At 36.8% G+C, this 16,915-nt stretch overlaps 1 protein-coding gene across 1 annotated transcript in view; it reads right to left on the bottom strand.

Moving 5' to 3' along the window:
- Positions 1-14,668: 14,668 nt before the first annotated feature.
- Positions 14,669-16,915, bottom strand: part of LOC140146228 (uncharacterized) — a 45,739-nt gene continuing 43,492 nt past the window's right edge. Inside the window, exons 6-7 of the mRNA XM_072168012.1 lie at positions 16,337-16,421; positions 14,669-15,584 (exon numbers count right to left, since the gene is read on the bottom strand). Coding sequence (XP_072024113.1) covers positions 15,476-15,584; positions 16,337-16,421 — 194 coding nt within the window. The 3' untranslated portion in view covers positions 14,669-15,475. The remainder of the gene's footprint in view (positions 15,585-16,336; positions 16,422-16,915) is intronic.

Here is a 16,915-nt window from a genome sequence, read left to right as displayed (position 1 = left end):
ATAGAGAGATTAGATTGTACTATTTGTAAATTTGCAAATTTCTGTAGTAAATTGACTGTGTGATATCCAACTAATTAACTGTACTTATAATTGTTAGGCCATCATAATTTAATAGTTTGTCTAAGCCCTTTCTTAGTTGAAAACACAATGCGGAATGCATTTATTTAAAGCTTTTTGACAAGAATAGGCTACCTTTCATCTCTCAAGGAGGTTAAAATTGCAGACAAATAAAAGTCGCTTTCAACTTAACGTGTAGCCCCCCCCTATACAATCACTATCCTTGCGCTGGCACTGTGAAAGTGTAAATATAGTTACCTCATTTCATAAGAATACGCACACATAGTTTCACTGTGGTCATGATGAAAAACTCCATTGAAATTTACGTCTTTTTGTATGTCCGATTATGTCCGATTATGTGAGATTTTTGTGTAATTGATTTTGGGGAAAAAACAAGTGAAAAAAAATTAAATTTACTCAATCCAGCCCCGGGAATCCAGCAGTAGTAAAGCAGTTAAATGTGTACGGGGCTTTGAAACAAACTATTTAATTAAGGTTGTCATGTCAAAAGTATTACAGTTTTAACCGTTCAGCCTCTGTAACCATTGGTGTCTTGATTTTGATGGAACAAACTCAATTGATTATATTGTATGAAACAAAATTTGACTTGTGATGCGATCTGTGATCCAACCAGGACAATGGTGCCAATTATGAAATGTCCTATTCCAGTTGATAAACATACACCCTTATGGAAGGCATTGCCTCTAAATATGAGAGATTTTAGTCATGTCTTCATGTTTTTCAACTGGAAAACCCCATTGAGAAATAGGCTATGTAGGAAACTGCAAAAACTGCCTTTTGAGGAGAGTGAGAGCAATCCCTCTCTACTGCTCTCCTTAAATCTGATATAAGAGAGTGATTTTTAGCTCTCCTTAGTTGACCATTCTCTACTTACATTCTATTGTAAATGCTTTAAATAGCTCTTCTTAAAGGCTCCAGCAGAGCTATTTAATGCTCTCCTGTAAATTCCCTGAAACGGGAAAATAAAAGACATAGCATCCTTGATTACTGCGCATGATGATGATGATGATGATGATGATGATGGAACACCAACATTGTCGCCTTCAGGTCCTATCTGTTTTAAGAATGTGACTTTGTAAGGAAAGATTCACTCAATTACCAAAATTGACTTCCTTGGCCTGTGTGAATCAAGATTGTATCACAAATAGTACTGTGAGAGTACATGTAGTTAGTTTTTGATATTCCTAGGGAAATCAAGTTTAATTAGTTTGCAGCTGACCAGGAGGAGGAACTGTACCTGAGTGGGTGAGAGCGGGTTGATTCCTCCAACTGGCATATTTGAACAAAAGGTGCACTGCTTTTGGACAAACATACAACTTTTTGGTGTTTGTTGGTGATGGCGTGAAAAAGTCCTTTTTTATTGCCATTTGCAAGAAAAGGTCTATTTTTATTCTAAAAATCAGCACCCTGAAATAATCCTGTTTTTGTCCCAACAAATACTCGATGTGTATCTATATTGGGCTGTTCCAGTTGATATTCACACACTCTTTACGGAAGACATGAATCTTAATCTCCCACACAGCTTGTGTGAATGTCAAATGGGTTTACCTGTTTGGGTGACTCCATTTGAAATCTACACCCATCATGCCCACTGTGTGAGAGCTCAAGGTCATGGTTTCCACAGGGGGTGTATGTTTTTCAAGTGGAATGGCCCATTGTAATGTAATTTGTGTAGAATTGTGTGAATTGATGGTGTGTGTGATTGATGTAAACCTATTGTACAATGTACTTAAAAATTTGGAATGGTGATTTATAATATTACGTAACAATTATGCCAGCATACAAGGTATAGCACACATTTTACATTGTCATAGGGGAGTGACTGGGCAAAGAAGTGGGCTATTCTATTTGAAATTAATACATCCCCTATGGAAGACATGACCTTTAATATCCCACACATGGGTTGTAGATTTCAAATAGAGTCACCCATTCATGCAGGTAACCCCATTTGAAATTCACACTCCCTGTGTCGGCAGATTAAGGTCATGTCTTCCATGTGTGTGGATTTCATTCAAGTGGTATGGCCATGAGTGATTGCTGTATGCATTATGCAGGCTAGGCTGATGCCTATATAATTATGCAGATATACATGTAAGCCAAACCTTAAAATCCCTCCCCAACTTTAAATTTAAAAAGAAATCCATAAAAAGTACCACCTGGGTATAACCACGCCTATAAACTTGTTTCATTACAATTCCATTCACACAAAAATACAGATGAACTGTATAATCATATCATGTAGTCATGCAAGACTTGCAAGTGTTTTGATAAATCTAGGCCAGCTCAGTTCACCTGAAGTTATTGGTACGTAACCCAGTGAAATTGTGTCAGATCATAGATAATTTTTGCTTCACCTACCCCACCCCCATTTTCATGGAATAGAACATGAACAATCCCAACAGGAATATGGGGATGTCTAAAAAAGTTACATGTACCAAAGTAGTATTAATGTAACAAATAATTGAATTTTGAAGGATTGGCCGATAATGGATACAGTTACGCTCATTAATATTATGCACAGACCTTTTGCACTTGCAAACATGTATCCTGAAAAGATTTTGGGGCAAGCAGCTTTGCATAATATAGTCAGGATTTTAATTGTATATTACCGGTAATAGCCATTCAAAAGCCCACTTCCATATGTATTTGCACATTTATGGGTTATAACTTATAGGCCTATATACTTCAGCAAATAATTCAAAACATTTTTAAGGCCATATATTACTTGTATTCACCTTTATAAAGTGCATATACATAGAGATGCATTTGTGCCAATTATCTTCAGATTTCTGGTGTGTACATAATCATGGCTTCAAAAGAGGAAGCACTATCTTAAATCCTTCAATTCTTGTTTTACTCTTGAGGTGTAAGTTGTGAATCAAATGACAGATATACTGGAAATCAATCAATTTGATGTTTGCCAAGTTTTTTGGATCATTTGCAACAGCTCAGATTATGCTTGTACAGTGGATAACATGCTAAAACAAAAGTGGAAATTGAAATAGTTATACAAAAAAAAAACCCCGTAAAAACAGGCAAACGATCTTCAAAATGTTTCCAAAAAACCTTGCCAACAGATCCTGGTTGCAGATCACTGCTTGCATTCAAGAGGGTCATAAGTGCTAGGTGCTTAATTTGGATGCAGATCACTGATTTGAATCATGCAATGATTCGTGCTGGATAACAAAAAATCCTGAAAAAACCTTTTTCTTGGAACATGAATGATAAAGTTCATTTATTTTGTGTTAAAAAAATGTAAATATGGGCCATGTCGTCACTCCTTGGTCATTCACAAAAATATCGATCACTATTGGGTACTATTTTGCCATTAACCCATTTACTGCTAAAGTTACCAAAGCATTATCAATGTATGTACATGCATTGAGCTAGCTATAATAGCTATATATTTCTGAAATATTGGTGATAAATTTGATAAAAAAGAAACACTTTAGTTTATGTTTGTACTAAGCCATTTTGCATTAAACTGATAAGACATCACTGCATATGGTTGGAATGGAAGTTGAATTCATTGTCCAAATCACAAATTGAAATTACTGTCAGTGTATAGAGCACTTTAACCATTATTTACTCCTATCCTTGAAAAATTTGGTCAATTTTGATTTTCTAAATTAAATGCCAAAGACATATTAGTGTGAATATGGTACCTGAAATATTTTGTGAGTTTCAGGAAATGTGTGTAACTTTATTCAGTAGTCTATTGATGGTTGAGATTTGCTATTCATCAGGACATTGAAAAGGATAAATTGGTACAATGTATGAGCCGTAAAATATGATAGCAAATCGCATTCTGTGAAGTAAGATATAATGTATGTCAGTGTAGTTCATCCACCGAGTGCATATAGTGTATTTATACATGAATACTTTTTTTACTGATATACAACATTGAACCATAGGGTAATTATAAATCCTGGTGATCTTCTCATGTCTTATGTGCTAATCAAAGAGATTCAACTTAAGGAGTACCAACTCTGGGTATCTATTATGGAGGGTATTGTGATGATAATGTGCACTAAGCGCTACATGTGTAAAACTTTGTGACATACAAACTTTTAAGAGATATCAATTATCATTATTATCATCATTATTTTGTTTTGATGAGTCCAAGTGCGTGAAAATATTGGATCCAAAACATATATGATAAACTTAGATGCTTTACGCCCAATATTTATTGGTCTTAATATTTTAAAACTCAAGCTCAACCAATAAATATGGCTTCCATCGATCCGATTTTATATCAAATTTTGGCCTTTGCTGATAAATGTCGTAAATACTAGAGATACACTATAATTAGGTTGCTCTGTTAGTGTGACATTACAAAATGGTAGATTATCATAGCATTATATGCTGTTCTGAGTCGGAACTCTTTGAGTCTGAATCTCTTTGGTTCTAACATGTTGAAATTGAACTTTTTGTGAATCAAAATTGATTCTCACAAACTCATGATTACTGTATGTGAAATATGCATGATTTTAGAAGTTGTAATTTTGACTCTCACAAGCGTGGCCGGCGTACATCTGGTATATTCTTCGCATTGAAACTTTTGCATGGTGATGACCCCTGGGATAGTTCATGTTGACATATTTTAAGGAAAAGGTCTACCTTGAGTGGGTAAAAATACATGTATATAATTATATGATACAAATGTTTAACTTTAACATGTATGTATAAAAGAGCATTGAAGTGAAAATATTATGGATGTGTTAACTGTCAACAGGAGACTGTCCACTTGATTATTCCATTTGAAATCCATACACCCCCTGTGGAAGACATGACCTTAATCTTCCACACAGGAACTTTTAAAACCTGTGTGGGATATTAAAAAATCCCACACAGGGGTGTGAATTTGAAATGGAGTCACCCTTTCAGGTAACTCCATTTGCAATCCACACCCGGTGTGTGGGAGATTAAGTTAATGTCTTCCATAGGGGGTGGATGGATTTTAGCTGACATATTGTTGTAAAGTTTGTGTTTTACCCATATTTATTTTTCTATGTAAGTTTGTAAGTAATGTGAAGTATACAGGGTTCTCTTCAGATGGTGGAAATGCTCATGGTGCAAATATTAACAGTATGCTTGCCCCACAAATATAGGTCCGTTCATACTACACCACAATTGCTTTGATGCGGTGCGTTGCAGCACTGCATTGTACTGCAAATATTGCATTGCGGTATCGCAATAAAGTTAAATACATTTTAACTTGCGGCAAAAAAGTAGGTATATCGGCACCTACCGCAAAGCAATTGCGGCATATGAACAGACCTTATGTATAGTTGTCATTATATGTACTCATGATAATATTGTAGGCATTAATTCGTTAGTTGAATGCAAGGAGGTTGTAAGCAGACTTACACTTCCCACAGTGCATTTCTTCCATTTCAATTTCCTGTACTGATTTAGTGCAACATGGGACGATAGTGACAAAAAGTACCTCAATGAACAGAACATCCAGATTTTCCAAATTCTCAACTTGGAAACAAATGGAACATGTACAAAAGTAATAAGGAGTACCATTTGTTGAAATGGTGTGATGTAATAATGCTGCAAAGGATTCTGGGAAGGATAAGTTATGTTCTCTGGGTTATAAGTGCATCATACTGTACATGTATATTTGGATATTTAGCGGTATTAATTTTTCGCAATTATAAATGTTCCGGACAGTTTCTGTGTTCCTTTTATTCACATTTTTAAACAGCTACACTTCTATATTGGGCTATTCCATTTAAAATCCACACTACCCCTGTGGAAGATTTTAGAAATATCTTCCACAGAGGGAGTATGAGTTTCAAATAGATTAGACAGTTGGGTAACTTCCGTTTGAAATACTCACTCCAGTTGTGGAAGATATGTGACCCGCTCTGACGTGATTTCTAATTGAGGCGACCATTCAGGAAACCCCAATTAAAATCCACAAACTCGGTGAGGAAGATTAAGATCATATCTTCCATAAGGGGTGTATTGATTTCAAATGGAATAACCCTGTATGGTTAAGACATCATTGGAGTATTGTTTGGATAAACGGCTCTCCTTGATTAATTAATTCATCATGCTATTGCAAGAAATAGCCATGCAGAAAATTATGAGATTTTTCACCCTGGAGTTGATTCTTACTAGATGATTTTTCAAGTGATAAAGATGCAACAGAAAGTATGCTAAGTACCGCTACCCCAGATTGTGCATCTGAAAGGGGCGTGGCTAGATCCACAGCTTCATCCCTCATTTTTTTCTAATCAAAATTGAGATTTTGGTATTGTCTCATTACCTCATGCCTGAGATGTTTTGTTCAGATATTATGACCAAAATGTGATGTGTGGTCCCGTGTGTGGTAACCATGGTAACCCCAAGCAGAAGTCTGTATTGACCACAGGAGAGAGAAAACAGGGCCTGTACCATCAGTCAAAGTCTCCGCATCATCCGATAATAAGGGCTGATTGTTCCATGAAATGTGACAGGTGAAACTGCTACGCAATTACCACATATTTTCATGGTCTGTTGCGTAATCGCGAAAGCATGCAGCGCTCTATCGCGTAAATGCGAAGGTACGCAGCACTGGCGTGATTGTTTGACACGGCACGATCGAACAATCGGCCCTCATGAATATGCGAGAACTCACCATATACAATACACAGGGACTTTGACTGGTGGTAGGCTCTCTGTTTTCTCTCTCCTCTGTGGTATTTACCTATGGGGTTAGGCATTGTTGAACATGTTTTTGCTTCTCATATCAAAACGACAAAAAAATCGGAAATATGGGAGTGTTTTACTGGAGGGCTCAGTGGGTTATTCCATTTAAAATCCACACTATTTTGGAAATATCTTCCACGCTGGGGAGTATGAAATTTAAATTCAGTGAATTAACACATTAACCAACTCTATTAGAAACTCATCTTCCCTCTGTGGAAGATTCAGGTTGAATTTTTTTCAGAGGATGTTTGAAATTCAAAAGGAGCCACCTATAATGTGTTTATTCCATTTAAAATTCATACTCCCTCTGTAGAAGATATTTCCAAAATCTGCCACAGGGGTAGTGTGGATTCTAAATAGAATAGCCCAATGTAAGATGGAAAACACCTGACCACCCCCTTTTTAACAGCAATGTGAAGTTGAAATAAGGCAGCTATATTATGTACTTAATCTTCTTGCACTGGCATGATGAAATAGTGTTAATAACTTGCCAGTTAAGCCGTTCTCAGGTGCCACAGGGGACACCCAGGCCTGCGTCCAAGTCATAGTGATGATAATTTGTTTGCATACATATATTTTGATGATTGGCATGGAATTTCTTGATGACCAATAATTGTATTCTGATTGTAAATTATTTTGGGCATTCTTGGAGTGTAAAGATGGTGTAGGTTTTTGCCTTCAATCGGGGATATATTCCAATTTTTTAAACTGTAATTGGGGATATACCGCCAACCGGGGTAACAGGGGCTATAGAGCGTGTTAAGACACTCTACAGGGCAATAGGGGGTGATGTCTCCATTTGCCCTGTAGAAAGTCAGGAATGTTTGACAATTTCCTAGTCAACTGGGGAAGATCGGGCTCTATTATGTGCCAACTGGGTGTCCCCATTTTTATGGTTACGCAACCTGTGTAAAATGTGTGTATCCCGATTGAAGGGAAAAACCAGTGGGGGTGTGTAGGTTGAGAGTTTAAGTTCTATCCCATTGCTTTGCGGTACCATAAGAGAACTGCACTTGCTATAGATAGAAAATATGCACAAAATCTGTCACTTTAACTTTGAATTGCTCACTTAAAATGAACATGACCACTAAAATACAGTGAAAGTGTCCATAGCTCTCAATATTTAAGCGGTGCTTGCATATTTTGTATGTACATTTGCTATGGTGCAAGCAGATTTATTGTAATGCATCATGAGATAGTCCCTTCAGGGCTAGAAATGGGTAAGTGCAATAGCTGCCACGTGTAGAGCTCTGCTAAGTGTAGATGAATACATTATTGTACTGTGTCATTGCCAAATGTTCACAGGGCTGCTATTGCACTTACCCACTTCTGGCACTGAGCAGTCGATATCACAATGATTGGTACACATATCAGTTATGATATTTGTTTCGGAGAGACTACTTCCAAACGTAACGTTAATTGAATCTTGAAATGACGAAAGGTTCATGACTATTTTTTTGAGTCCAAAATGAAGGGGTGACGTGGGGGCTAATGATAGTGTTTCTCTTTTCATAGATTATCCAGGAGTGTCATACCATTTTTCCAGCTTGCCTATAATATATATTATCCTTTTTTTTTTTGTATAGAACTAAGGCCAAAAGAAAAAAAAGGTTTGTCTCAAAGCTTGCTTGCGCGTTTGTAAAATCCCATGATTTGACAAAAATCAAATGCGGAATTTTTTTTTATAGTTTTTTCCAGAAAAAATCGGTGAAAATCAGACTTTTTTCTCAAAATACCATGAAAAAAAGTCGGGAATAAAAAAAAAAAAAATCGCATTTCGCATTTGTTTTTAAATTTCTCGTGAGCTTTGAGACAAACTTTTTTTTTTTTGCCTAATACTAATAGTAATCATTTAAAACCAACTCACTGTGTAGTGTACTGTATAGAAAACCCGAAATAGTGTGAATTATTTTCTGTTAATAGCTCAAAGCTTAACAATTTGTCTTATTTAAAGTAATACTTATATTATATCACATATATTTTTTGTTTGAAAGTCATATTAATATAAATGCCAAATAACAGTTCTGTTGCATAACAATTAAACACATAAGTATATTATTGTATATTAGGTAATAGTGTAACTAGCAGTATGTACATTGTACATGAACATGTACCCAGTATATAGATGTAAAAACCTTTATTTTAATACCTATTCTGTAAGCTTAAATTTTAGCAAAACAAATTATGTCTGGGGGAGGGGGCACTCAAGAAGTAGACCGTATACATACATGACCATAAGAAGGGGTGTATTTTAAGTTGGGTAATTGAACCATGAAAGTACTCAGTCCTTCCAAGGGGACGTTAAGCTGTTGGTCTCATGTAACAGAGAGCCATACCTGTACGCATCTCTTGCAGTCAGATCTGAAAAGAGTAGGGTGCTAGCCCCTGACTGTCTCAATCCATTCTGGTGCTGTTTAGATATGTACGTAAGCAGTAAGTCAGAATGTATCACACATACATATACCACAATGAGGTAGAATCAAAGAGTATTAACTTTGCCATGTTTGTATGTCGCTCGTGAAAGTCGTCAGAGGATGATTTAAGCACTTCCTAGCACTCCACTGGGGTCAACTTGCGGTTAGCAGCTGTGTGAGCGAATATGACACCACTGCCCAGGACCACTGCATAAACGTGTATGGTTAAATTTGAATTTGGATGTCGGTCGATTTGACATTTTATGTTATCTACAGAAGGTGTGAATTATCCTTCATGCATACATCACTTTAGATCTGAAATCGACCAAGTAATAATGACACACGGGCAATTCTAAAACAACATCTTTTGCACAGACTTCAATGGGATTTGAGAAGTTAAGTGGCAGTTGAAACTCGCGTGATAACACTTTTACAGTGCATGATGGGGCTTCCTTAAATCATCCTCTGGTCGCTCGTGGAGGCCACATACGTACAGATTATTGGTTGTTTACATTCTGAGTGTAACACATTGTGCTAAAAACGGATGCTAAGCACGGCATGGCCAAACCTTTGAAAAGCTCAAGCTGAAATTATCGTTCAATTTCAAACTAAACTCCTCAAAAAAAGTTTGGAAACTTACCAAAACGGCTTTATATCAAAAAATTTGAAATCTATTTCCATATTATTTCATATCAATACAAGCATTGTTCTTTCTTGTCAAAAATGACACCAAATTTGTGACCATAACTTGTTTCATTGTTGAGTAATTCTGTCTTTGAAACACAAGGAGGTCTCAAACAAACCATTTGCATCAGTAAACATGAATAAGGAATACCACATTTCATTAAAAACGGTTTCAAAGTACTGCCAGTCTCACGTCCCGGTCTTCTGCAGCTGTTGTTTTTCTTGGATGGCCACTTCTGGGTCTGGCTTTGACATCTCCAGTCTGACGAAACTTGACTTTTAGCTTGGAGATCATACTGCAGGAAAATCTAAAAGTTGCCGTAACGTGATTCTGAGGGAATGCCAGCCTCAAGATGACCAACAGCGCAAGCTTTATCCAGGTGTGGTAATCGAACCATGTTTGAGTAGAACTTTCTTGCAAATGACCACTATGAAGAAGTGACCAGCAAGATAGGTTGACTTGCGTTGATCTGTTTGAATCCACATGTAGTAGAACTGCTAATCCCATCCTAGCACTTTTCATTCAACATGATGAACTGCTTCATTCTTTTATTCATGCATTAAACCAACCCATTAAACCACTCGTTCATTCATTCAGATAATGGTCAGTTTCGCACATTTTCTTTGAGACCTCTCTGTCTTTCAAAGAAAGTTACTCAGCCGTGGAATAAGTTATCGTCACAAATGAGGTGTAATTGTTGACAGGAAAGAACAATGTTTTCGCTGGTATGAAACAATATGGAGATAGATGTCAAAATGTTCTGATATACAACCGTTTTTGAAAGTTTCCAAACTTTTTTTGAGGAGTTTATTACTGACAAATGCTGGAGGTATGTTATAGTGGCTGCTGTGAGTGACAATACAAGATGACAAATTTGCTATAGCGTTATGTATGGTGTCATTTTGAGTTGGTAATCATTCAGTATAATATCCTTGGTATATACCATCATACCTGAGTGTCCCCTTTTTCTCATACAACAATTTGAATCAACAGTAACCCCGAAAGGGGCACTCAACACAAATGACCATACGGGTATGCTCACCGGAAAGACCCCCCCTTTTGGGTTTCGCAGCTCGAAAGACTCCTATATTTGACCAAAATAAAGCTCCGAAAGACCCTTGATTTTGATAATTTCAGCTCTAAATGACCCAAAAATTGCTCATTCCTCATATTTCTTGTTTTTTCAGGCGATTATCAACCAAAAAACCAAGAAAGACCCTTGATTTTGACTTTTCGCAGCTCCAAAAGACCCCATTTTACTTGTTCACAGCTCCAAAAGACCCCCCTTTTACCAGTACGCCGTCAGCTCCCAAAGACCCACCGCCTCAAATTTCTGGGGGAGCATACCCACCAAAATTTTTTGATGTGCCCCAGGCAGTAACATCATCAAAATCCATACACCCTCTATGGAATACATGACCTTAATCTTCCACTCAAGGAGTGTGAATTTTAAATGGGGTTACCTGAATGGGTGATTCCATTTGAAATCTACACCCACTGTGTGGGAGATTAAAGTCATGTCTTCCATGAGGGTGTATGGGTTATACTAGAAGAGCCCATTGCCCATGTAGCTACAAATATTTTAGGTTATTGGTGCTATTATTTCTGTTATCCAAAATGCTAAAACTTTGATATAATTTACAAAATAGGCCTATTACACAGTATATATCCACAAATGCGATTTATGTGTGTTTCTGTGTTGTAATGGCACCATGTTATTATTAATTTGCAAAGTGTTTGGTCAGCGGGCTATTCCAGTTTAAATCCATACACCCCCATATGGAAGATACAAACCTAATCTTCCTCACAGGAAGTATATATTAGAAAGTGACTCCATTTGAAATTAACCCTAGTGTGGAAGATTAAGGTCATAATCTACCATAGGGCGTATGGATTTTAACTGGAATAATTCTGTTGACCAATCACTTTATACAAGGTATAATTTTTGTGTCACCAATATTATGGTTGGTCATCCATGCCATAAAGTAATTACTGATATTCATGGCTGCTTTGGGTGGTGGTGGCGGCCAATATAATATCTGTCAAGCTGTGAACATTAATTTTCCCAATTTGAAGCTGATTTCAAGCATTGATATTAGGTCCTATCTAAAATGTAGTTTTAATAGACTTAATGCCATTTTATACTTTGTTTAACTCATAAGTGGCAAATTTAGTTTTTGTTACTGCACACTTCAATTAAGTGCCACCTTATGCTTAGACTTGTGTAATTTCACCCCTGCATGTTTTCACTGACAAACTTGGACCCTGCGTAGTTACACAGCTTTTAACCGTGGACCTCTATTCGGTGACATTTCACTACTGAAAGTGTGGACTTTTGTGGTAAGATGTGATATTTAACCGCCATACCATGAACCTGGTGTTATGTCTACGATGGGAGATTTATACCCTATATGCATTATTACGGAGTGTAGGGCCCTTTGCAGCTCTCTTGCAACCATGGACGTCCACCGGTTGCTGTAGGTTCACACTTTATGAGTGAAATGTTATAGGTGTTGCCACATTTGTTGGTGAAAACAAACGCAAATATGCATGCGCCTGCATGCATTACACAAAGTCCAGCTAGCATAGTTACTGCGCCTAACTGCTTGCACATCATTCTGAGCAATCAATGTTATGAGTATTGCCATCTGTAAGTCAAACTGTTTTTTAATGTTTTTTTTCCTCATAATTATTATGTCAGTCATTGTTATTCTGGCATGCATCTCAACTCCTACTACATGTACATGGTATAATATCATTTATTTTTGTGGAACATCTAATTAATATGCATTTTGTATAACGATGTACTAATGTATGCATTTGGGTATTGTCATATGGAAGTACAGTAATAATAAATTTACAAGAAAACAATGTCAGTTTGAAATATATTCTGTTGTTTGAAGCTGTTTTTATTTTTCTGCAGCCGGTTAACACAGGGTCATGTTGAAGTGGGGATTTTAGATATTGTTTTGTATTGTATCTTTAAATGTAATTATGATAAGTACACAAAAAGTACATTTTCATGAAGGAAGTGAGGCAAGGAATTCATCTAAAGCATTTTCCACCCTGATGTGGCAGTGGCGTCAGTGGGGTGCAGCTACAAATTGCTAGTGTTCGCTCAAAGCGCTGGCGTACACACGCTGGCGTACACATACAGACTGTATAGATGCGCGCAAGAAACAGCTGCCTCAATGCTTTGACGTCACTGCCACATCAGAGTGGAAAATACCTTAGTACAGCAGATTTCTGATAAAATGAGCAGTTTTTGGGAAAAGTGCAAAATTTAGTTTTCCATGCCATTTTTCTTTAGCCCACCATAATTAACTTAACTTAAATGTCCAAATCAATGAAAACTGCATATTCATGCTCTAAAGACACAAAACTAGTTCATGTTTCTCTATTTCTTGTATTATTTTCAGATCTTGTTTGTGTACCATTATAATTCATGCTGCAACAACAATGGAGTTCAATTATCATACTTTAAGACAGTATTATCTTTCCAGTAAATAAGTTAATATTTACACTTTGTTTATTAATATATTTCATATACACTGCATACACCACAATATATATGGTAAATACCAATTTGAAAGACACATGTTATAGAAACACACATATATATAATATAATAATTACAGTAAAAAATACAGAAATGAAGTCTGTATTAGTACAGGGTGTATCAAAATCATCTTTGTTGTCTGATGAAATGCCTGTTTCTCCCAAATTCAACATTATATCCTTTTATAATGACCGTTTATGACATAGATCTACAAATGTGGCAGATGTTATGCTGCATTTTGATGTGGCAGTCTGGGCATGCTCACTGGATATTATTAATGGGTACTACCAATCATTTTGATACACCATGTATATCCTGTGTGATATCAACCAGTCTCTGCTATAGGCGATTTCTCTACAGTACTCACTCTCAAAGTTTGTTATCAACATGCCTTTTGACCAAGCAGTTGCGTAACTAGGGTTGGTAGCGCCTGGGGCAAGAAACAAAATTGGCGCCCCCCCATCTGAGAATATCTTATTCTTATATCAATCCGCACGCAAAATTTTGGATAAATAAGGCCTATCACTAAATCATTTTGGTTTGTACTAGAAGTTGAATATCGGTCTTAAAAATCTTAAAAAATCGCTTCTATGGAGGGGCGCAGAATTGATGCTAAATTGGTCAATTTGGTGCCCCCCTAAGGGTGGTGCCCGGAGCATGTTGCCCCCTTGCCCCCTAGTTATGCCACTGCAATCCCAGATTGGACCACTTGCAGATATGAACACCTAGCCCACCATATAAATTAAAATAATATTTTTGGGTACAAATGGGCTATTCCAGATATAATCCGGTATGGAAGACATGACCTCAATCTTCCGCACAGGGGTACAGTAGTCAGATGGAGTCAACAATTCAGCTGACTTGATTTGAAATTCACACTCCCTGTGTGGAAGATTAAGGATATGTCTACCATAGGGGGTGTATGGATTTCAACAGGAATAGCCCATTTGACAGAGTTTGTGCATTTGTACTAATCATATGGCCATTACACTTTTTTTGTCTGTTTAGCCCAAGTTGAAAACCTAATGTGGAATGTGTGTTTTTAGAGGGACAAGCTTTTTGACAAGAACATAGCACCTTTTCATCTGTCAAGGAGGTTTCACTGGGGTTAAGATGAAGAATTTGATTGAGATTAATGATTAAGGCTATTTTGACGTCTGTATGGTGGATTTGAAAAAAATACAATAAAACAGCGAAAAAAAAATTCCCCGAATTTACGACATCACTTTTTGAATATTATATGTCAATGTCAATTTTCATGTTTATTTTACATTTCAGAATTTTCTGCTTGGCATCTACGAAGTCAATTGCCATTTTATTGATGTTATTGTGACAAACTGTATTTAATTATGTAGCTCTTACAAACAATGAAATCGTTAAAATTACACAGCTAAGTTCACAAATAAGATTTGCAAGATCAGCATTATCATTCTGCATATAAGGCATAACATTGTTTTTCGATCATGCATTTGTTTTTACAACTTAACATGCCAAGAACAACCCTAACCTCTGGTTTCGGGTAGCACTTAGTCCTTTTCTGTGGTTACCCGTCTTTATTTTTAGGCATGTATAACTCAGCCATGCAAAGTATTTCACTTTCTTTTCTCTTTTTCTCTTTCTCTTCTTTCTTTTTCCCCTTTCTCTTTTCTTTTCTCTCCTTTTCCACTGTCTGCTCTTTGTTTCTCCTTTCTTTTCCTTTTCTTTCTCTTTGTGTCCACGCCTGTGATTGAAAACCATAAAGACACTCACGCCCACCTGAGAATTATGCACAATACTACATATAAACATAAAGGCACATTCCTTCACTAAGATCTCAAACAACCATGCACACTTTCCAGGGCATAGTTCTTTCATCCAAATTAGCTAGTACACATAAAAAATTGTGTACAAAAACTCATATTACTGGAGGTCAATTTTTGAGCTATCATTGTCAAATGGATGTTATGAACTATGCCAATGGAATTGAGGTCATTTTGTCTCTTAGTTTAGTGGGCGTGAATCTGTGACATTCTGGTTGTTCTATTAAGTGTTAAGATGTCAGTCATCGAGGAGACGTGGTCTTGAGAAGCTGAACATCACTTTGCCATTGTGATGTTGGTTTCTGGATTGCTGAATGCTTTCTATGCACGCCTTGATGAACTCCGACCTGCAAAACGAACGTCATTCATGCCATTGTTAAAAATCAAAATATTTCTTGTCTTTACAAAGGCGGCTCATTTTTCCATAGCTTTATGTACTTACTTCAAAACACACGAATCAGAACTGCATGTTTCCCAAACTTTATATTGACCCTTTCAAATATGAATCATTAGAATACAATATTTTAAAAGAAGAAGGGAAGAGGAGCACAGAATACACTAATTTAAAGACAGAAGAAGGGGCTACCTTTAGTACGTGTCAGTGGCGTACCCAGGCCGCTCCTACCCAGGGGCTAATGAAAAGGTGTATTTTGCTGACCCCTTCATCAACAGCCCAAAAAGGTTGACCCAATATTTTTGGGATGGTTTGAAACAATGAAGAGGAAAAAATGAATAATAGGCGCTAAGAATTTTTTTTTTAATGTACTATTTCACAATAACATTTTTGACATTTTTTTTGCCCTGTTTCTTTAATGATTCTTTTTGATGCCCCTTTCTTTAGCGCTGCCTCCTCAGTGCTTTTACCGGGGCTCACACCTCCAAAGCCCCCAATATACATGTATGCATATCGAGAGTTAAGAACCAGAAAGCCTTTTAAGTTAAAACTCACAATGAAAACTGTAGTGACTGATTGCTTTCTGGTTCTTCCCTCGATGTTTTAGGAGAGAGGGGGAGGTGGGAGATGCGTAAAAGACGTAAATGTAGGATGAGGAGGAGCGTGGCAGGACAAGTGGAATATCTTGGCCCTTAAGTAACTTACCTTTTAACTCTGGTTTTGGCGTCAATTGACAATGACCTGTAATGCAGACTTATTGACGCATCTTTGTAGAGTGATGGCGGAAGTCCTAGGGGTAAGATAGAAAAAAAATGTAAACTAGAGCAACATGTTTAGAATGTCATAAGGATCATTGCATTTAAATTTCAACTCAATTAAAGCATTTTGGAACACTTGACCTTTGACCCCTTTATGACCCCTTAATGACCTTAAATGAATTTTAAAATGTTTTTAGAATGTTTAGAATGTCATAAGGATCATTGCATTTAAATTTCAGCTCAATTGGAGCATTTTGAAAAACTTGACCTTTGACCCGTTTATGGCCCCTTAATGACCTTAAATAAATTTTAAAATAATTTAAACATGTTTAGAATGTCATAAGGATCATTGCATTTAAATTTCAGCTCAATCGGAGCATTTTCGGTTAAAATGACCTTTTTTGACCTCTGTAACCTCTTGGATGACCTCTGACGTTAAACAACCCATAACTTTTGTAGCCAGTTACCCAATACTGCTTGTGACTGAGTTTGGTCGAAATCTGATCAAGGATGTGGAAGTAGTAGC

The sequence above is a fragment of the Amphiura filiformis genome, chromosome 2 (genome assembly GCF_039555335.1).
Source record: "Amphiura filiformis chromosome 2, Afil_fr2py, whole genome shotgun sequence".
NCBI classification, from domain to species: Eukaryota; Metazoa; Echinodermata; class Ophiuroidea; order Amphilepidida; family Amphiuridae; genus Amphiura; species Amphiura filiformis.
This window is presented reverse-complemented; position numbering and strand designations above follow the sequence as displayed.